The 22,707-nt window shown below is 37.8% G+C and overlaps 1 protein-coding gene across 2 annotated transcripts in view; it reads right to left on the minus strand.

Annotated features, from left to right (window-relative positions):
* The window catches only part of LOC117296542 (CTP synthase 1-A-like), a 50,818-nt gene that overhangs the window by 20,069 nt on the left and 8,042 nt on the right, over positions 1 to 22,707 (minus strand). For both annotated transcript variants that reach the window (XM_033779513.1, XM_033779512.1), the window contains 7 exons: positions 19,438 to 19,617; positions 18,355 to 18,525; positions 16,765 to 16,865; positions 12,705 to 12,905; positions 7,068 to 7,148; positions 6,747 to 6,898; positions 455 to 587 (listed from right to left, as the gene is read on the minus strand). In XM_033779513.1, the coding sequence (XP_033635404.1) occupies positions 455 to 587; positions 6,747 to 6,898; positions 7,068 to 7,148; positions 12,705 to 12,905; positions 16,765 to 16,865; positions 18,355 to 18,525; positions 19,438 to 19,603 (1,005 nt within the window). In that variant the 5' untranslated portion in view covers positions 19,604 to 19,617. The remainder of the gene's footprint in view (positions 1 to 454; positions 588 to 6,746; positions 6,899 to 7,067; positions 7,149 to 12,704; positions 12,906 to 16,764; positions 16,866 to 18,354; positions 18,526 to 19,437; positions 19,618 to 22,707) is intronic.

The following is a 22,707-nucleotide window of genomic DNA, read 5'->3' on the forward strand; positions in this document are numbered from 1 at the left end:
AGTGGGGGAATTTTGTAGTTCTTTATACATGAATTTTTGAATTTTTTACCTTGATCTTGAACCGGAAGACAAGATCAAAATGGGGTCATGTCTGTGAGGCGTTTACAGAGTTTTTAATGACCTTTCCGATGAGGTATCGATTGTAAGAACCTATTATGTAGATCAAAAGTTATGAATTTTGGAAATAATAAACTTTGAATGTTCATACATTAACTCAAGAACGGATGACTTCATCATGACATAACTTAAAAGATTTTTTCTCCCAATGAATATCTAACTATGTGTGAAGATTCAAGTTCATACGGTGTTTTGAAAGATGTTTCTGTTAGCGGACAAGGGACGTAGAGAAAAAGAATAATAATAATAATAATAATAAAAATTAAAACGAACAAAAATAAGAGGTGTTCCGGGCTGTTGGCCAGAACACCTAAATATAGCAAGGTTTCCTTCTTACCTTGATAGAGACTTTACATTTACAGGCAAGTCCAGCGTGAAGCAATGATTTCATGACAGAGATGTAAGCATCCTCTAACTTAGTGTACTTTCCAACAAGCGCAATAGTGATAACCTTGCTAGTGGTATTGTACCTTGCAGGAAAAACAATAACAGAATAATTATCAAACTCAATTAGTGTTATATTGTACAATCGGACGGATAGGGCAATCCAAAATATTTTTAGGTGTTCGGCTAACAGCCGAAAAACTATTGTTATTGTTATTAGGTGTTCGGCCAACAGCCGAACAACTATTGTTGTTGTTCTGTTTTTTTTTTTTCCCCTCGCGTTCTTCTTTCCCTGCGAACCTTCTCCAGCAATTTTAAACAAAAGTAAAGCTTGTACAAACTTAAAACTTACTATGTACATAGGCAATAGTGAGTAGACGAAACCGCCACTTTTTGGGAATGATGACGTCATTGATGATGTCATGGCAAGGTTTTTAAAGTTGAAAAACGACATTTGCTTTTTGCTGTATCTCAACGAATATTAATGCTATGATGTTCATACTTGGGCATCACATAGATAAAGACTTGGACAACATTTAAAAAGTTAACGCCAAAATCGTATGACCTCATCTTCCGGTCGTACCGGAATGTCAAACTCTGCCTTTGTGTTTTTTGTGTTTTTTTGTAAAAAAAGACAATTTGTTGTCATAACTCAAGATTGATATGGAATTTAACATTGAAACTCATCAGACAATTGAACCTTAATAATAAGACCACACAAACTTAATGATGTCATGATGACGTCATCAGGTTTTGAATTACAACAAATCAAAGTGAAATATTTTAAAGAAATCATAACTCCTGAACCACATGGTGGATTTAATTATCAAAACGGAATTAAAGACGAAGCTTCGCTGAGATGGCCACCTACTTCAGTGATTCGTATGACTTTTAACTATGTGAGAAAATGCAACCAGAAAAAGACGAACATTGGTTATGTTTTGATCAAACACCGGGAAGCGGATTCATGACACCGACTCGTGAAGGGTGTTTCTATCCGGCACTCACGGCAGTGTTTAGCGCGCTACACGGTAAAGCTTTGTGTACAAATCATTGCTTTTCAAAATAAGTGTTTATTTAATGCCTAACAAAATCTAACGTGCATCCCAGTTATCGTAGTTGTATCTGTACCCGTGTCGTACACTTGCGAAACCTCTGTAATACTTCATAAATAAGTCTTTTACAGTTATTTACTTCACAAGTCTAAAATTAGTAAACTGTTGTTTCGTATAAAGTTTCCCCAAATCCATTTAACCTTTTAAGAAGTTTACTCTTGAGTTAAACATCACAAGGATCACAAAACCTTCAAACTTTGCACATACATTAGTTAGCTCTTTAAAGTTGAAAAACGACATTTGCTTTTCGCTGTATCTCAACGAATATAAAAGCTATGATGTTCATACTTGGGCATCAGATAGATAAAGACTTGGACAACATTTGAAAAGTTAATGCCAAAATCGTATGACCTCATCTTCCGGTCGTACCGGAAGGTCAAACTCTGCCTTTGTGTTTTTTTGTGTTTTTTGTAAAAAAACACAATTTGTTGTCATAACTCAAGATTGATATGGAATTTAACATTGAAACTCATCAGACAATTGAACCTTAATAATAAGACCACACAAACTTAATGATGTCATGATGACGTCATCAGGTTTTGAATAACAACAAATCAAAGTTAAATATTTTAAAGAAATCATAACTCCTGAACCACATGGTGGATTTTGACAATCTACATATCATCGGACAGGTCGATCAAACTTCAAAAAACGCTACACACAAAATGACCCCATTTGACCTTGACTTCCGGTTCAAACCAAAAGTTGAACAATTTTACAATTTTTGATCTCTAAAACTACGTAACATTTCAACATAAATTTTGCATCCCGTTATAGATGAGTGATCCTGCTCAAACTTTCCCACAGAGATGATACCAATTTGACCTGAAACTCTGGTCGAAATCGGACGATAAAGCCCACGGATGTGTTGACCCGCGTGATAACTGCGTACACTGCAAAAGCGCTTTGGCTGGCCGTTCTGCTCCATTGATCACACCTTTATCAGTCCACGAGGCCTGTGTGTTCTGCTCGGAGTAGTGCATCGTTTGACTGTACGCGTGATTTCCATTCATGTTTTGACAAGTCTCAGGTCATTGTACTTACAACGTAGCGCTAGTTTAATGGTGTACCAACATTTTACAATTGAAGTCCGCTCATATTCGGCGTCAAATTGTTCCCCTGTTCGCCCTTCTCATGGCTTAATTATCAAAACGGAATTAAAGACGAAGCTTCGCTGAGATGGCCACCTACTTCAGTGATTCGTATGACTTTTAATTATGTGAGAAAATGCAACCAGAAAAAGACGAACATTGGTTATGTTTTGATCAAACACCGGGAAGCAGATTCGTGACATCGACTCGTGAAGGGTGTTTCTATCCGGCACTCACGGCAGTGTTTAGCGCGCTACACGGTAAAGCTTTGTGTACAAATCATTGCTTTTCAAAATAAGTGTTTATTTAATGCCTAACAAAATCTAACGTGCATCCCAGTTATCGTAGTTGTATCTGTACCCGTGTCGTACACTTGCGAAACCTCTGTAATACTTCATAAATAAGTCTTTTACAGTTATTTACTTCACAAGTCTAAAATTAGTAAACTGTTGTTTCGTATAAAGTTTCCCCAAATCCATTTAACCTTTTAAGAAGTTTACTCTTGAGTTAAACATCACAAGGATCACAAAACCTTCAAACTTTGCACATAGTTAGCTCTTTACTAATAAAATACATCGCTTTATAAGTATTAACCTTAGCATTTGTTTTCTGTGCAAAGAAAGGTATAAATGTAATAGATTTACACTTTTACTTTTTGTGAAAATTAAAAAGCTATCAACAATCTGTTCATAGATTTAATTTTCCTCGTGTTCTTCTTTACCTCTGAACCTTCCCAAGCAATTTTAAACAAAAGTAAAGCTTGTACAAACTTAAAACTTACTGTGTACATCGGCATTAGTGAGTAGATGAAACTGCCACTTTTTTGGAATGATGACGACATTAATGACGTCATGACAAGGTTTTTAATGTTGAAAAATTACCATTTGCTTGTTGCTGTATCTCAACGAATATAAAAGCTATCATGTTCATACTTAGGCATCGAATAGATAAAGACTTGGACAACATTTGAAAAATTAACGCAAAAATCGTACGACGTTCACTTCCGGGTCGTTACCCTGGATCAAAGTTCGCCTTCGTGTTTTTTTTATAAAAAAAAAACTTTCGAGCTTATCTACGGAATAACTCAAGATTGAGATTGATTTGAATGTTGAAACTCAACAGATAGGTGAACCTTGGTATCAAGACACCACAGACCTAACTATGTCATAATGACGTCATCGGGCATTAAACTACAATAAATCAAAGTTTAAAATTTGTAAAAATCATATGGCGCGCAATTTGGGGGGAATATCCAACGGCGCTCTCTTTGGTCCAACGAAAGAGGGCGCTGTTGGGTATAAAGATTTTAGAAACATTGAGCGCTATGTGCAGAGCGGAAAATCACAATAGTTGAGTGATAACGTCTCGCACCAAAACCACAACCTTTTTTGAATTTATGACGTCATTGATGAAGTCATTACATTAAATAGCTAAAAAATTTATATCTTGAGAATCACAAATGCTACCAATAAGCTATTTTTATGGTCTTTTCCACGACAACATTTTTTTGTTAGTGTTTGACCTTGCTTTCGTTTAGAACCGGCTTTTTATCGTGACATAAGATTTTCAGTTGAAAAACTAAACCTAAAAATCCGGAGTGGCTTTGCATTAACGATCGCATTATGGCACACTTTTCTAAAACATTTTAAGGGGATTCTCAAATCTGTAATGCACATTTAACTATAAAATAACGACACATTGTATAAAAAACATCTTTATGGTTCAATGTTTTTGAACCACGTCATCACGTAACGTCCAACCGAACACCGTGTTTTTGTAATTAACAAAAAGCACTATGTCTAGTTTCCTCGTGTTCTTCTTTCCCTGCGAAACTTCTCCAGCAATTTTAAAAAAAGGTAAAGCTTGTACAAACTTAAAACTTACTATGTACATAGGCAATAGTGAGTAGATGAAACCGCTACTTTTTGGGAATGATGACGTCATTGATGAAGTCATGACAAGGTTTTAAAAGTTGAAAAGTGACATTTGCTTTTCGCTGTATCTCAACGAATATTAATGCTATGATGTTCATACTTGGGCATCGAATAAATAAAGACTTGGACAACATTTAAAAAGTTAACGCCAAAATCGTATGACCTTAACTTCTGGTCGTTACCATGGGTCAAAGTTCGCCTTCGCATTTTTTCATCAAAAAACAACTTTTGAGCTTTAAAACAAAAGTAAAGCTTGTACAAACTTAAAACTTACTATGTACATAGGCAATAGTGAGTAGATGAAACCGCCACTTTTTTGGATTGATGACGTCATTGATGACGTCATGACAGGGTTTTTAATGTTGAAAAATGACCATTTGCTTGTTGCTGTATCTCAACGAATATAAAAACTATGATGTTCAAACTTGGGCATCGGATAGATAAAGACTTGGACAACATTCGAAAAGTTAACGCCAAAATCGTTCGACCTTAACTTCCGGGTCGTTACCCTGGGTCAAAGTTCGCCTTCGTGTTTTGTTTTCATAAAAAAAAAAACTTTTGAGCTTTTAAATAAAAGTAAAGCTTGTACAAATTTTAAACTTACTATGTACATAGACAATAGTGAGTAGATGAAACCACCACTTTTTTGGAACGATGACGTCATTGATGACGCCACGGCAAGGTTTTTAATGTTGAAAAATGACCATTTGCTTGTTGCTGTATCTTAACGAATATAAAAGCTACAACGTTCATACTTGGGCATCGAATAGATACAGACTTGGGCAACATTTGAAAAGTTAACGCCAAAATCGTATGACCTTAACTTCCGGGTCGTTACCATGGGTCAAAGTTCACCTTTGTGTTTTTTTCATCAAAAAACATTTGTTGAGCTTATCTACGGCATAACTCAAGATTGAGATCGATTTGAACCTTGAAACTCAACAGATAGTTGAACCTTAGTATCAAGACCCCACATGCCTTATTACGTCATTATGACATCATAAGGTAAATAACAATAAAACAACGTTTAAAATTTGTAAAAATCATATGGCGCGAATGGTTTTGAGGGAATTCCCAACAGCGCTCTCTTTTGTCCACCATAGAGGGCGCTGTTGATTATCAAATCTGTGTACAGCATCCAGTGCAGGGGTGAGCTAGATTTTTAAAGGGCTTCCATAAGTTAATGGTGAAGGTGATGCAAGGTGGAAGCTGGAAGTCCATATAACATGTATAAGAGTGAGTTGCAGTAGTCGAGCCGAGACGTTACAAGTGCGTGAATGAGTTGCTCTGCTCTTTTGTCAGAGAGCAATGAGCGGATGTGGTTTATGTTGCAAAATAAAACCTGATGCCAATCTCACACAAACATTATTGCATTTGTGAAGAAACAAGGAGTTGTTAAAAAGTGTGATACTAGTATAACTATAAAATAACGACACATTGTATAAAGAGTCATCTTTATGGTTCAATGTTTTTGAACTACGTCATCACGTAACGTTCAACCGAACACCGTGTTTTTGTAATAAACAAAAATTCCATGTCTACTTTTTTTAGGCCTTATGTTCAGGGGGAGGGGGGAAAATTATACCTTAATAAACTAATCAAGAGTCTTGTCAAAACCTCCGAGCTGTTTGAGGCTGCGGCCTCTCCGCAGAATTCTGCAGACTTTTTAATGCAAAAGGACCTGGGGTCGATTTTACAAAGAGTTAGGACTAGTCCTAACTTAGGACTAGTCCTAGAAGATATACAAATTGCATGGATAGTCCTAAGTTAGGACGAGTAACTGGTCCTAACTCGAGATAAGACTAGTCCTGACTCTCTGTGAAATCAACCCCAGTAGTAATCAGGCAGGTCCACGGCCAAAACGGTTCAAATACATGTCAATAAACATGAATATTCAACCTTACTTACAATACCAATAAGCATGATCGCAAACATTTCAGAAAACCAATACAACTACACCGATGTGCAGATCAAGATGACACAGAGTTGACTTTTAGATGACACATTTAACTAAATACCCCTGGCTTAGAAATGAGTATGGTTTTGCAATGTTGCTACATTGTGTGTACATGTAGATAGGCCTATACAGCAGTTTATAGCTTCACCTGTGTGCCAACTCCTTCCAACTGTTAAGCAGACGTCTAGGGCGATGTCTAAAATTGAGAGAGAGTCTTTGTTGGAGGTAGTGAACAATGTTTTGATCAGCAAGAAGTGGCGGTACACTGTAAACTGATGTACAGTCATGAACACAGATAACCTACAGGAGAATGGTAACACAAATGTTAAAAACTGAGGGTTAGAACTGAAAAGTCAATTATTTGTTATATCCCTTATATCCCAGTATGATCTTAATTATATGCATTTATAAGATACTGTTCTTGCGATTGACACTTGTCTGTTACATGTAATGTTCATAATTTAAATACCTGCTGTGCAGACACATGGCAGAACATTGAGATCTTTTCTTTGACACTATCAACCACTGGATTATGACTTCTGGCCACAATCTGAAGTTAAAAAAAAAAGGTTAGAAATGATTAGAACACTTTCTTTGGGACCTTATGATGAATCAACAAACCTAATTAAAGTCACCTGGAAATATATTATTTTTTCTTCAAACATTAGAGTATATGTTTCTAAACAATAAATTAATTTTTTGAGTTATTGTTTTTAACGATTTATACATGTATGTTATAAAAAAAAGAAAGTTGTGTAGGCAGTGACTCCACCTACCCCTTTTGTGATGTCAATCGAGGCAGACTTTGCCTCGATCGAACATCAAACACACGTACGTGCAAGTACATTCAAGTCCTAGTCTTGAGTTTGTACATTTCGAAAAAGGTTTTTTCTTGCATTTTCCCGGCAATGTCGACCAGGTGTATTGCTGCTGAATGTAGCAAAAAACTAAAGATGGGGTCAGTTTGCAAGTCTTTTCCCAGCGCTGTGCAGCAAACATTTCGAGCCATCGTGCTTTGAGAATCCGGAATACACTACACATGTTGACATGAAGAGAAAAGTGCTTTTCTAAAACATGATGCCATCCCAACAATTTTTCCAGCTAGTGGGGAAGTCGAAGAAGGTTCCTGAATGACATAACGAACCTAAAGGAGCATTTGCCTAAAGTGAAAAAATCAGGTATTGTTTCAACTTTGAGGGCATGTTTTTAGCTTGCGCCAAGCATCACTATCTTGTGTTGGCACTGCATGCGATTCATTGCGCCTCGATTGATGTCACGAACAGCGCCCTCTCGAATCAGGCTTATTTTCAAATTTGTAAATAACATGGAAACTAATTTTGTAAAACCTTAGTTAGTTGTTTTTTTCATATTCCACTCATCCAAACAAATATTTTAGTGACAAACGCTTCATTTTGACAAAATACCACTTCCAGGTGACTTTAAAGTCACCTGGAAATAGAATTTTTTTTCTTTCAAACATAAGAGTATATGCTTACGAACAATAAAACAATTTTTTTAGTAATTGTTTGTCACGATTTATATGTTTAAAAAATATATAAAGTTGTTTGGGGGGCTGACTCCGCCTACCCCTTTTGTGACGTCAATCGAGGCAGACTTTGCCTGCAATGCGTATAGTAAACACACGTGCAAAGTACATGTACGTCCAAGTCGTGAGTTGGTACATTTCAAAAAGTGTTTTTCTGCGTTCAGCAGCAATACACCCGGTCGCCATTGTACATGTACTTTGCAATTGTGTTTACTCTATGCATTACAGGCAAAGTCTGCCTCGATTGACAACACGAACAGTGCCCTCTCGGGTCGGGGTCTACTCTTAAATTTGTAAATAACATAAGAACTGATTTTTTAAAACCTTAGTTAACTGTTTATTCACATTCCACTCATCAAAACACATATATTAGTGACAAAAGCTTTATTTTGAAAAAATACCACTTCCAGGTGACTTTAATGGAATACATGTATGAATTCTAGATAATAAATTCACTCTGGTCATATTGAGCCAATTTAGCGTCGTCCACATGCCACCCCATCTCTGAGAAACATGTTGACTGTCAATGAACTCAGCTGGAAAAACTCGATCATTTCCACACCAACACTATCAAGGCTACGCTCGGTCTTCCATCAAAAGGCCAAACCCCAGCTGTGATCCATAGCCCAGACGGACTTAATATACCACGTTTTTCTGACATTTACATGGAATCACATACACTGGCTTATGCCCGATGCATGGTTAAAGCTGATAGTCGGGTAGTTCATGCTCTCAAATGTAAGGTTGCCAGAGAGTCAAAATGGAAGCGGAAAAAATTATAAAAACGGTTCGAGTCGTTGGCATGAAAAATACAACCAAGTTGCTGCCGAGATTCAGAGTGAAATGGGTTGGCCAAAGTACAAACAAATGGTCAAAGATCTTGCAACCACCAGCCGTGCTGAGTTTTGGCAAAAATACATCAACCCGCTCGTCCAACAGGGCAATCTTTTGAAGCTTATTGAGGCAGAAAATGCAGACTTAACTTGGATATCCATAATTTATGATCTTCCAAGGGGCGTCTTGAGTTTTGCCGTCCGTACTTCAATTGACTTCCTGCCAACCTTTACAAATTTTAAGACATGGGGCAAAAGATTGCAAACTAACTGTAAATTGTGCAGTAACCGAGAAACTCTTCACCATATTCTCCATCATTGTTCAATATCCCTCAACCAAGGCAGATTTACCTGGCGCCACAACTCGATCTTTGACCATCTTTTGAAACATCTTAACCCAATAGCAACTGCCATATTGTATACAATGGTCATTTACTCACTGATGGAATCCTATATAATATACTTGGAAACCACTCTCAACAAACATCTCGATATATCTGTGAACAATCTTGTATTGCAAGTTTTATTTATTTGGTAGACCATAAGATACTTTCACTCACAGGATTTTTTTTCTTCTCAATTTGACTTCCCTACATGTATATTGACCTTTGACCTCTTGAGTTTCAAACATTTTTGGAAATCGATAATGATTTGCAACATTCCTGCATGGTGGTGCTTATTGTTTTTCCTCATCAGCTTTTTTTGTTTTTCGATACTTGACCTTGCAATTGATTGAGGATTTTGTAAATGTTTTCATTGGCAATTGTATACAGTAAATGAGAAGGAAAAAAATACAAAAGTTATTGCTTATCATTATGGCTTTTAGTGTCGACATGTGAAGAGAAATTTATGATGAACGTACAACCATGACAACAAACTACACGACGGCAATGGTAACTTTTATTCATTGTGAAGAATTTTTTTTACCAAAACCCCTCATTATTCAGTTATTACATGTACATCGTTCAACATTGAACTATTTGTAAATCATATTGTGTTTTCTGGTGATTCTTGAAATTACTACACATTGGTATAGTTATGGGGGAAAAATCATGTTTTGTGGATGATAAAACTAGTATCTAGCATGTTTGTTACAGACATAAGAACATGGACGTGAAATCCAAAATGTTGTTTTTATGATGAATATCACAAAACATAATACATGATGGCAAAATATTTACTTGTATAATTTCAATGTCACTTGAATCCAAATTCACCAATGTCAGAATCATACATGCAAAGTTTCTTGCAGCGTAAGTTGGGATGGGGGCCGCCATGTTTAGCCAACTATTTGCACAGTGTGCTGTGCGTGGTCGGTGAATTCGACCGAAATGTTTCGATGTTTGACCTTTAAACGAAGCTTACGTCATTTTGTTCAATGGCAACAGTTTTTTTTTCTTCATTGCATTGGAAAGGGTAACTACCGCCTGTTCGATCAAGGCCCGACACTTCAGGGCGCTATTCATTAAATTGCTGTGTTAATGCACTGAAAACATGGACTGTTTCTTGAGCGGTTTCGGGCGTAACAGTAAGTAATAGGGCGGGCGGTTTCGGGCGGAACAGGGACTTAAGGGTTAACAACGCCATTGGCCCAAATTCAAAGAACACCCAAATCTTCTCCGATATGCCTGACTTTACCACCACCGGTGGCACCCTTCCGGCTAACATCATTGTTTCCAAACTCCGTCCCGACATTGTCATAATCTATACCTAAACAAAATATGCCCATTGAACTGACAGTGCCATTTGAACAAAACATGTCCAAGGCTCATGACCGAAAACACCAAAAGTATGCCAACCTGGTAGCTGACATCTCACAAAATGGGTACAATTGCAACCTCACCTGCATTGAAATTGGGTCACGTGGTCTGGTCACTCCTGAAACCACTTCTAGGATTTCGGACATTTACTCATTCACGAAAACCAAAGCTCCTAAGTCTATAAAAAAGGAACTTAGTAGAATTGCCATCCTCTGTAGCTACACTATATGGAATGCTCGCCACGAACCATCTTGGGGGTCTACTGACCAACCTGACCAGCAGCTGTAGTTTTTGTTCTTAGAAGTTATCTTATTTGTGTTGCTCATTAATTTGCTTTTCACTCGGTGTTATGTCTTGCGTTTATTTTTGTTTTGTCTGCCCTGCACTGTACCATGACCAACTTTGTTGGTAATGATAAATGACCTGGGCTTAAGTGTACTTTGTTTATCCTCTGCCTATCATGCCTATTGATGTATTGTATATTGATTTACAATACAATACAATACAATACATGTACAATAATCTTTATTAGATCCCAAAAAGGGTATTTCAAATGCTGACATAACATAAAAACATACGTTTGCTCAATAAAGATTGATTTACGGTACTGCATCTACATACACATGCCTTCATCTGTTGGATAGCTAAGTTAATGGGTGTAATGTCACAATGAAATATTGTACACTTCGTTTGTTTTAAAAGTTGTATCCTCCAATCAAAATGACAAAGATCTACGTGGATGTTATATAAAACAAATAATGTTTTTCATTAGTGCATAGTGAGAATATTTGTAAGCTCCTCAAGGGATTTGAACTGGGGATCGTCAGCTACACTGTTTTTCGTTGAAACATGACCATCCAACATGGGCTCCACTTCGTTAAAAGGAACATTCCATCTTTCAGCTCATGAAAATATTCACACTGCACTCATAAACATTCTTTATTTGTAACTATTGCTCAACCTAAAACCTTGCTGCTGACATAGTTACTTACTCATATTCAATTTACTAAACTTAGGAAGAAGGCATTTTAGCTAGACCAATAATGAGGGAAAGGCATATTCACAATGGCTAAAAATATACATGTGATAGAGACCATACCCTGAAACAGCCACAATGCTGAAAGGGTCTATTCTATAATGTTTTTGATGCTGCCAGCTGTAGGCAAAGTCACCTGGGCCCAATTTCATTGGCTCTGTATACCTCAGAATTATGCACTTCAATCACCATTCTTAGCTTACTGTGCAAGCGCTGTATTTCTGCGCTAGCTGTGTAAGCAAAGAATGCCTACATGTAGTAACGTGGAGTACGCACGCGCAAAAAATTCCTTTCAACACGTGATGACGACAGCGCAGAATTCCCTGCTTCTGCAAGGACAATTCATTGCTCATGGTAAGCAGAGCCATGACATCGGGGCTAGATTTCTTATCTCTGAATGTTTAATCCGTATAAAAACATGTGATATTACTAGGTTTTTTTTCAAAAAGGCTGAAAGGCAGTGGACACTATTGGTAATTACTCAAAATAATTATCAGCATAAAACCTCACTTGGTAACATGTAATGGGGAGAGATTGTGAGAAACGGCTCCCTCTGAAGTGACATATTTTTTGAGAAAGAAGTAATTTTCCGCAAATTTGATTTAGAGACCTCAAGTTTAGAATTTGAGGTATCGAAATCAAGCATCTGAAAGCACACAACTTCGAGTGACAAGGGTCACTTCAACTTCAACTTCGCAACTTCAAAAACCAATTGAGCTAAAATTTTCACAGGTTTGTTATTTTATGCAAATGTTGAGATACACCAAGTGAGAAGACTGGTCTTTGACAATTACTAAAAGTGTCCAGTGTCTTTAATCTTGGGAATAGAAAATTTACAAAGAAGTTTTAAATACAGTACACTGTGAGTAAAATGTTTTTGAAATAATCGTTTATGACTTAGTTACATGTACATCAAACATTTTGTACTTACTAAATCAGGTGAAAGTCCCAACCCACGCAGCTCTCTGATGCTTGCTTGTGTCGGTTTAGTCTTCTGCTCTCCTGTGGATTTCGGCTGAGGAACTAGGCTCACATGCACACAGCAAAAATTATCCCGATGGACACGAAATTGGAACTGGCGGAAAGCCTCAACAAAGGGCATACCTTCAATGTCACCAATTGTCCCACCAAGCTTAACAAGAAAAATATGTCAATAAAATTACAGGTGAAATAGATATGACGTTTTGTACATGAGAGCAAAAGGGACAAACACAATGTTGTTGGGAAAGTCCTGCAATTATGACATCATGTACAACATCATAAAGCAACCTTTAATGATTTTGATTCATAATTCATGTTTGATCTGGCAGTTAATGTGTTAAAACAATTTGCCATAGACTTTGGCAAAAACTCAGAACTACTGTCAAGAATTCATGAATAGTTTGCTCCCATACAAATTGACATAAAAATGACATGTATTATTGTGGTGATTTTACATGTTATTGTAATAGCGCCCTCTCTTGGCAGACTTTAGGCAGTTAAAACATGGCTACCTAGTTACAGGCATGTAGCAGTTCATGAATAAATTTAATCAAAGAGTAATCCTTGCCATCCGTGTAATCTCAAATCAAAACATGGTGTCAGAAGTGAAGATTTCTCCTGTCAAGACAGTATAGCTGAAGATTGATAGAAGGTGAGCCATAAATCAGCCATAAAACTCAAGAATTGCCGATATAAAAAGACATAGAAAAAAAACCGTTGTAACGTTTATTGTCGAACTGATCTCATACGTTGGGGTACGGGCTTTGCTCCTCCTGTTGTCTAGCTATTACAGGCTTTATAAAAGGGGTATGTACCTGACAGAGATCTATAATACTCATCAATAAAAGGACAATCTTGAACACTAAAATGGCACATCTACCCGATCTATCACAACCTCCGGCATTGGATCTGACTGGCAACCTTGCCGAGAATTGGAAACGGTTCAAGCAGCGATATACATTGTATAATATAGCTTCAGAATTAACTGAGAAAGATGATAAGACTCAGACATCAACTCTCCTTCATATCATAGGGGAGGCAGCCCTTGACATCTACAACACATTTATTTTTGAATCGGAAGACGATAGTATGAAACAAGATGTTGTGCTAAAGAAGTTTGAGGAATACTGCATGCCGAAGCGCAATATCACATTTGAACGCCACAGATTCTTTACCAGAGATCAGCAACCAGAAGAAACCATTGATCAGTATGCTACGGAACTCCATACCCGCAGTAAATCTTGTGAATTCGGCGAGCTTAAAGATTCGCTAATCAGAGATCGCATCATTTGTGGAATTCCAGAGGATAGCTTAAGAGAGAGACTCTTAAGGGGAGATAACCTCACTCTGGAAAAAGTCATGCAGCTATATGCAGAGCAGCAGAAACCACAAAGCTACAAGCAAAAGAGCTAGCGCCATCCGGCAAGCCAGTAGTAGATGCAGTACGAGCAAAAGATCGAAGATCGAAGGGCAAAGGAAATTTCTCCAAAAAGTCTCCACATGCTTCGAATAAGGGTAAGGACATGTTATCGATGTGCCCAAACACACGAGTATGGTGCATGCCCTGCTCATGGAAAATCGTGCACAAAATGTGGAAAAATAAATCACTTTGCAAAAGCCTGCAAGGAAGGGTGCACAAAGCTCTCCGTACAGACAGAAAAATGTACACAACGTCACTGAAACTCCAGAAGATATGGAAGAATTCTTTGTGGATGTGATAGACAGTGATTCAGGCAACGATGAATAGAAACTTCAACTCCATACACATGGTATAAAAGTAAACTACAAGTTGGATACAGGGGCTCAAGCAAATCTCCTTCCTGAAAAGCTGTTTCAACAAATGAAACCACAGCCAAAGCTTCACGCAGCAAAAGTAAAGGCTACAGGATATTCGGGAGTAGACATACCCATCACCGGCAAATGTATGGTGAAAGTGCAACACAAAAATAAGAACTACTTCATTGCATTTCTAGTCACACCAGGTAATCATCAGCCATTGTTAGGGTTGCAAGCTTGTGAGAAGATGAACCTCATAAAAAGAGTACTAAACATCACTAAAACACCCCTCGAAGTAGAAGATTTTGCAGATGTGTTCACCGGGTTAGGATGCCTACCTGGAACACACCACATCACAACAAGTGAAGATGCCATACCTGTCCAGCATGCATGTAGGAAAGTGCCTTTTCCTCTACAGGGAAAGCTCAAAGAAGAGCTGGACAAAATGGAGCAAATGCAGGTGATCACAAAGATAGACCAACCAACAGATTGGGTGTCGTCACTCTGCGTCGTTGACAAGAAAAACGGCAAGCTCCGAGTGTGTCTGGACCCACGAGATCTAAACCGGGCAATCAAGAGACAGCACTACAAATTGCCATCTCATGCTGAAATTCCAGCACACTTTGCAGGAGCTACATGTAAATTCTTCAGTAAACTTGATGCCTCAAGCGGATTTTGGCAAATCAAATTAGATGATGCCAGCTCAGAACTTTGCACGTTCATCACACCCTTTGGAAGGTATCGTTTCCTTCGTCTTCCCTTTGGCATCAGCAGTGCACCAGAGGTATACCACAAAATCATCCATGATCTCTTTTCTGAAGTGCCAGGGGTCAACACAATGATGGATGATATCATCGTTTGGGGTTCAACTCGCGAAGAGCATAAAGAATCAAATACAAAATCCTTCTGTATGTTCACAAATGTCTTCATGGTCAAGCACCAAAATACCTCACAGAAAACTTCATCCTCTACAATACTGGTCATTCTGAAGACCGAAGAAGGCTCCACTCTTCTTCTGACGTCACACGCTTGGTTGTTCCTTGCTCCTACAAAAAGGCTGGAGACAATCTATTTTTCAATGCAGCTCCTAAGCTTTGGAACCAACTGCCCTGTGACGTCAGAGAAGCAGTGTCTACTTCGGTCTTCAAGCGGTCTCTCTAAACGTTTTTGTTTCCCACTGAGAGCAGCTAGTAGTTTTCTTTTGCTATGTTATCTCCTTATGTTATTTTTCTTTTTTTGCTTGTGAGGCGCTGTGTTCATTGTAGAGCTATAGAAACAATTGCTACTATTATTACTATTATTATTGTCTAGCTTCTCCAGGGTCTGCTCGCCAGGGCAAGTGTGAAAAATGCAGTCCCTGGAGACTTGGGCAGTTAAAACCAACCCAGTACATGTTTGCTCTGATTCAACCATGACCAGTACTGCATCTGTCTTTTCTGCACCGAGCTGCTCTGGCATGTGATGAGTTGCTTGGTTTGTCAATATTCATGCAGCCTTGATGTTACTGACCAATGAACTTTTGAACTCACTGACGTGTTTCCTAGGAGTCTGGTGTGGCCATTAGCAGTTATCAGGAGGTTTTGCAGGTCATTTTCAAGTGGCTTCCTAAACTTTAGTTTTCAGTTCCGTTTTTTTGTCGGTGGTTAGATGGTGGAGTAAATGGTTCCAATACTTACATGTAGTGCAAGTTGGTGGTATTTGATAATACACCGTAGGCATGCGCCAAATTGTCCTGTAGCTATCCTTTACACAGCTTTATCCAAGCTTTCTTATAAATATTGTAATTACCATGAATATTGTAGTTAACAGCCAACACGGCATGCAAAATGTTGATAAGCATGAGATCTGGACCTGCCGTGTTATACTGCACAACACACCACGTGTTGTGTGTGCATGAACGAATGGCGAGTGACCGAACATTATGGTGACTACTCACAATGTAATGCAGCACTACAGTATGTTGTTATGTGCATGCATGTTTGTATACTGTAGTTAAAGATCGCGATCACAACCACATCAAATCAAGCAAATATCAAGACTTGTCAAACCATTTTACGAAATTGGAAAAATTTGCATTTTTTAACACCGTACACCTAAATCATTGTGAAAAGGTAATTTAGTTTGACTCACCCAGTGGGCTAGTAAAGGAAAGGATTTGACTCACACGCTGCTATTGTCCCTGGCATTTGACAAAGGGGCAACAGGGCAACCAATAATTTTGATCCAATAATTACCTCAATGATGCAGACTTCAGGTGATGCTTGGTCTCCATCTACTGGGATAAGCGCAACTCTTTCTACCCACTCTTGTATAGCATTGGTGATGTGTGGTACAACTGAGTACAATAATACAATCATTCAATATTTCAACAAATCAATCTCAAAAACAAAACAAACAAAAGAAAAAGAACAACACATGTACCTTTCTTTTGTGTGTGTACAAATCCTGTAAATGTCTGGACCTCCCATCATTCAGATTTCAGAAATCACAATTTTAAAACAAAAGTTACCTCAGCATTCATTGCCGATGTGTCAAAGTTGAAACTAATGAAGATGGGAAATTTTCAGTGTCTTTTTTTAACACGTGTTCTGCTGCCCAATAATGTTTTTCAGTTAGCAATGCTTCTGACAAGCCAGTGTTGTTCCACTGCTTAACTTGTTATATTGAGACCTAAACATGAGCGAAAGAAAAAGGCTTGTTATGCAGTTCTTACTGTATTGGTGTCTTACTCTCAATTTACACAATTTATGTTGAGTACATATCATGCACAACATGGAGCATATTGCTGACCAGCTGCAAAATTAAGTTGTGGAAATGTCAGGTACGGTATTTGATTTACCGCCAGTAACTGCCCTCAAAAATTGACAAGTTGTATTATGAGTTCTAATCGCGCATTTAAAACCAAGTGAACAGCAGTTATACCGAGCACAATCTCAAGATGACAATAGTCTAAAAATTTACAAAGGTTGAGTTTCTTTGCGTTGCAGGTTAGCGCTAGTGTGTGCGGGCGATGACGCGGTGAGGAATCGATCTCCGTTGCGCTTGTAACGTTGAATACCAAGACTGCTGAATAGAGTTCCCTGGATTATTATTGTCGACCGTAAGTAGTCGGCCGAAAAAACATGTTTGTGTCAATACAAATTTATCTTGAACTTGAACTAACAAAGGGCACGACGACCAACGGGGAGAAAAGGCACGGCAGTTTTGGCCGTGAAAATGGTATCTTTTCGAGGGGCATCACGGCCAGTTGGAAGAGCATCGACGGCCATGGCCGTCGAGTCATTCCAGGCCTGTGGTGGTGATTGTATTCATACCACATACCACACGCGCATGTACACAGTAATGGTGATCTTCAGCTTGTTTCGGTATAAACTTATTGGTACTTTTACAGACATGGAATACCATAATTTGAAAGGATTTTACAAAGGTACAATGTAGGTAGAACTTATCTGTTGGGTAAAGGAGGGATTTGTTTTTATTTCAAAAGGTATTTGTAACATTTGTAACCACTTTGCAGCTTCGTTTTCCTTTGAGGTAGTTGAGAAAACCAAGTAACTTCATACGCAAACAATGTTTTCCTCTTGGTTTTTGTTTATATCTCTCAAGTTTCCAACCTCAAGCTTCAATTTGGTACTGCAAACAAAAGCACTGTGAAAATCATTCAACAAATAATTTCATCCTGTACAAAATGAACTCAACTTGTAACACATGTTGTTATCTGATGATTTTTAGGTACGGCGGGTAATGGTGTGAATTTCCGTGCTGCGCTGAGGAATGAGTGATGTTATGCTTAATATTGCACAAGTGCTAAAGGGACATTGTACCTTGAACTGTTTTTCCAAGATAATCTCCTTTCCTTTCCTTGCTAATTACACTCTGGTAGATTTTGCCAGTAGTAATGTTGTTGTCACGATGAAGAGTTATGTCAAGGAAACGTTCATAGTTTCCAAGATCCAAGTCAACTTCCCCACCATCATCAAGAACGTATACCTCTCCTGTTAAGAATAAAGAATGACTAAAACATCAATGACCATCTATGGCTTCTTATTAATTTGTATATCACTCAAATCGGTCACTCAGTGGCACTCCTAAATTATTACCTGAAAGGAGATCACGTGGCCATTATTCATCGTACGATATGAAAAGAAAAAATGCTACATGACAGCTAATGGTTGTATGGCTTCGGAGTGGCACCCCCGGACGAAGATAATGTCAAAATAGGGATTCTGCTAACATAGGGCCAGATAAGATACATTGCAGCCCAGTTGGTGGAGTGCTGTCATGTAAAACTGGTGGTCATTGGTTCAAATCCCGCTCTAGTAAATGTTTCTTTGTCTAACTTAAAATTGTTCTAGAGTACCCCAGTCATACGTTTCCCTTGTGGTTTTTAAATTGATATTTGAAATAAAAAAATCACTTCCCCGAAAGGTTATCCCCTAGCTGTCGCTTCCAAGGTTGTATTTTAAACCTCGGTGTTAAAGGCAGTGGACACTATTGGTAATTACTCAAAATAATTTTTAGCATAAAAACTTACTTTTTAAAAAAAGGTAAAAAGGTAACAAGCAATAGAGAGCGGTTGATAGTATAAAACATTGTGAGAAACGGCTCCCTCTGAAGTAATGTAGTTTTCGAGAAAGCAGTAATTTTCCACGAATTTGATTTTGAGACCTCAGAATTAGATTTTGTGGTCCCGAAATCAAGCATTATCTGAAAGCACACAATTTTGTGTGACAAGGGTGTTTTTTCTTCCATTATTATTATATATCGCAATTGCAAGACCAATGAGTTCAAATTTTCACTTTGTGCATATGTTGAGATACACTAAGTGAGAAGACTGGTCTTTGACAATTACCAATAGTGTCCGGTGTCTTTAAAGTAAACTACAGTGTACTTAATGTACAACTTACCATGTTCATATGGTGAGAATGTTCCAGCATCAATATTTAGATATGGATCTATCTTGATTGATGTAACTCTAAGCCCACAAGCCTTTAGAAGCATACCAAGACTAGATGCAATCACACCTTTACCAATCCCACTGATTACACCTCCAGATACAAGGATGTACTTCATGACGAATAGTCAAACTGGATAAAGACAAGTCAAAGACACTTCTTCAAAATATTTTAGTGCAAAACAGTCCCCAAATGATCAGGGAGCAATCTCGTCCAGCAATTTTGCACTTGGAGGGCAAAACATTTGAACTTCAGAAGTGACGATCTGTTGAGACATTAAAGGGACTTGTTGCCTTAGATCAGGTGAGTTGGTTTATGAAAAGCATTTGAAACTGTTTGTTATGAAATGCATGGTCATGATGGTTGGAAAGATATTTTGAAAGTAGAATATAATGGTACACACCAATATGCCTTGAAATTGTGTGGTTTTCCTATTACTTGGCGAACTTACAAAGTCAAAAATTTGAGCCCACAAAATGGCGTGACGTGTTTGTTCACAACATATAAGGAAAACCATGAATTTTCTTGGCATATTTGGGTCCTACTACTTGCGGTCAATTCGCCATCAACTCAACCAATACACATTAAAAATCCATAACAGAGGCATATTTTGACACCGTCGGCCATTTTGCAGAGAAAAAAAATTGACCCCCACAAAATGGTGTGCCGTGTTATTTCACAACATATAAGGAAAACCGTGCATTTTTTAGGCACATTTGGGTCATACTTGCGGTCAACTAGCCATCACCTCAACCAACACACATTAAAAATCCACAACAGAGGCATAAAACTGTAAAGTATTAGCTAAAAGATAATTTTCATAAGTTTTAGGTTACATTTTGGTTATTTTTACTACAATTAATTGAGTTTTGTTCTTGTGAAAAAATTATCGCGCCGTTGTCCGCCATCTTGCTTTTTCACAAAACTTGTACAACATGGACATCAGAGGGCGCTTTCTTGAAAACGGAATAGCCTTGGCCCAAGACGTCAATTATCAGTACCGCATAGTGTATTATGTACTGCGCTTCATGTAAGTTGATTTCTGACAACTTGGGTCAAGACTAGTCCATATGGATCAGTCTTGACTCAAGTCATCTGCATAGTGGTTGAGTTGACGGCAAAATGACGGCACCAAGCGAGTCAACGGCAAGTAGTAGGACATGCCTCGAAAATGCACGGTTTTCCTTATATATGTCACTTTGTGAACTAACACGGCACGCCGTTTTGTGGGATCAAATTTTTCGACTCTGCAAAATGGCTGACAATGTAAGTTCGCAAAGTAAAAGGAGTTGACGGCGAGTTGTCAGTAAGTAGTACGACCGGCATATTTGTGTGGATCATTATAAAACATCTTTCCAACCAATGAATTTCATAACAAACAGTTTTAAACGTTTTTCATGGACCAACTCAACCACAGTAAAAATTTTGATTAATTTGGCAAAACATTATTTTTGAGCCAATTTCACTATTTTTAAAGTATTTTTTCAGTCAAATATAACACTTGAGCCGCTGAATATTTTCAGTAACAAATTATATTTTATCAAAATTCATACAATTAGCTACAAAATGATGCCTCATTTGCCACATTAGTGCCATTTTGAAATTTTGGCACTGAGGTTTACATTTCTATGGAACTGCCCAAAAACGACTTTGTGTTGATAGAAAAAAAGTACCAATCATTGACATCTTGGGCCGAGACTAATCAATGTGAAAAAGCAAGATGGCGGCCGACGGTTTTGCTGTTTCGAGATAATTTTTTCACGAGAAAAAAACTCAATTTTTATTCCGAAATATGACCTAAAACTTTCGCGAATTCTCTTTCAGCTGATACTTTACAGTTCTATGCTTCTTTTGTGGATTTTAAATGTATATTGGAGGAGTTGACGACGCAAGTGCGTTGACGGCGAGTTGACGGCAAGTAGTAGGACCCCTTTTGAGTATTTTGAATGTTTAATAATAATCGCCGGTGTGGCACATTTCCATGTACCAAAATTGTTTTTATTGTAAAAATGTTGGTACTCCGTCGTTGTGAATAACAAATTGTCGTTTTGGGAGTATTCCGGAACATTTTTTAAAGGGGAAGACGTAAGTTCGAACTGAATGTTTTCAATAATATTGCTGTTGTGGGACGAAAGCAGTTGACTTTAATTTTATTTCAACAGTAAGAGTGTTCGTACTCCGTCTTCTATAAGTTTCCCTTTTGAGACATTGGTAACAATTGTTCTAAAGGGGTAAGAAGTTCCGAACTCCGTCTGTAATTGCCGTATGAGACGTTCGAGTATTGGATAAAAAGTTAATGTTGTTTATTAGTTAGTAGATTGCATCCGTTGTGGGACATTTCCATGTACAAACTTTTTTTAACTGTAAAAAGGTCAATACTCCGCTGCGAATAACAATGCTGTTTTGGCACTTTTGAAATTTGGGGAACATTTTTTTTAAGGGGAAGACGTCAGTTCGAACAGAATGTTTTCATTAATATTGCGATTGTAGACATTAATAGTTGGCTTTACTTTTATTCCAACAGTAAAAAATGTCCGTACTCCGTCTTTTAATAAGTTGCCGTTTTGAGACATTGGTAACAATTGTTCTAAAGGGGTAAGAAGGTCCGAACTCCGTCTGTAATTGCCATATGAGACGTTCAAGTGTTGGAGAAAAAAATAATGTATATTGATTAGTAGAATATCCGACGAGCTATGTTTTAATAATAATCGCCGTTGTGGGACATTTCCAAGTACAGTGTTTTATTTGTAAAAAGGTCAATACTCCGACGTGAATAACAATGCTCTTTTGGGACTTGGAAAGCTTGTTTTTTTTTTAAGGGGAAGACGTCAGTTCGAACTGAATTTTTTCAATAGTATTGCGGTTGTGGGACATTTACAGTTGGCTTTACTTTTATTTCAATAGTAAGGATGTCCGTACTCTGTCTTTTAAAATAAGTTGCTTTTTTTTTTTTTGAGATATTGATAACAGTCAATTTTTTGGAAGGGTTAATAAGGTCCCAACTCCGTCTGTAATTGCAGTATGAGACGTTCGAGTATTGGAGAAAAGTAAGATTGTCAAAACGAGCTCCCGTGTTTTTAATAACAACCTCCGTTGTGGGACATTTCCATACACCAAAATTGTTTTAATTGTAAACTATTGAGTATTTGAGAACAATATTTTGTAAGGGTAAGAAGGTCCGAACTCCTCCTTTTGATAATATTGCCGTTATGGGACATTTGC

The sequence above is a fragment of the Asterias rubens genome, chromosome 11 (assembly GCF_902459465.1).
Source record: "Asterias rubens chromosome 11, eAstRub1.3, whole genome shotgun sequence".
Classification (NCBI taxonomy): domain Eukaryota; kingdom Metazoa; phylum Echinodermata; class Asteroidea; order Forcipulatida; family Asteriidae; genus Asterias; species Asterias rubens.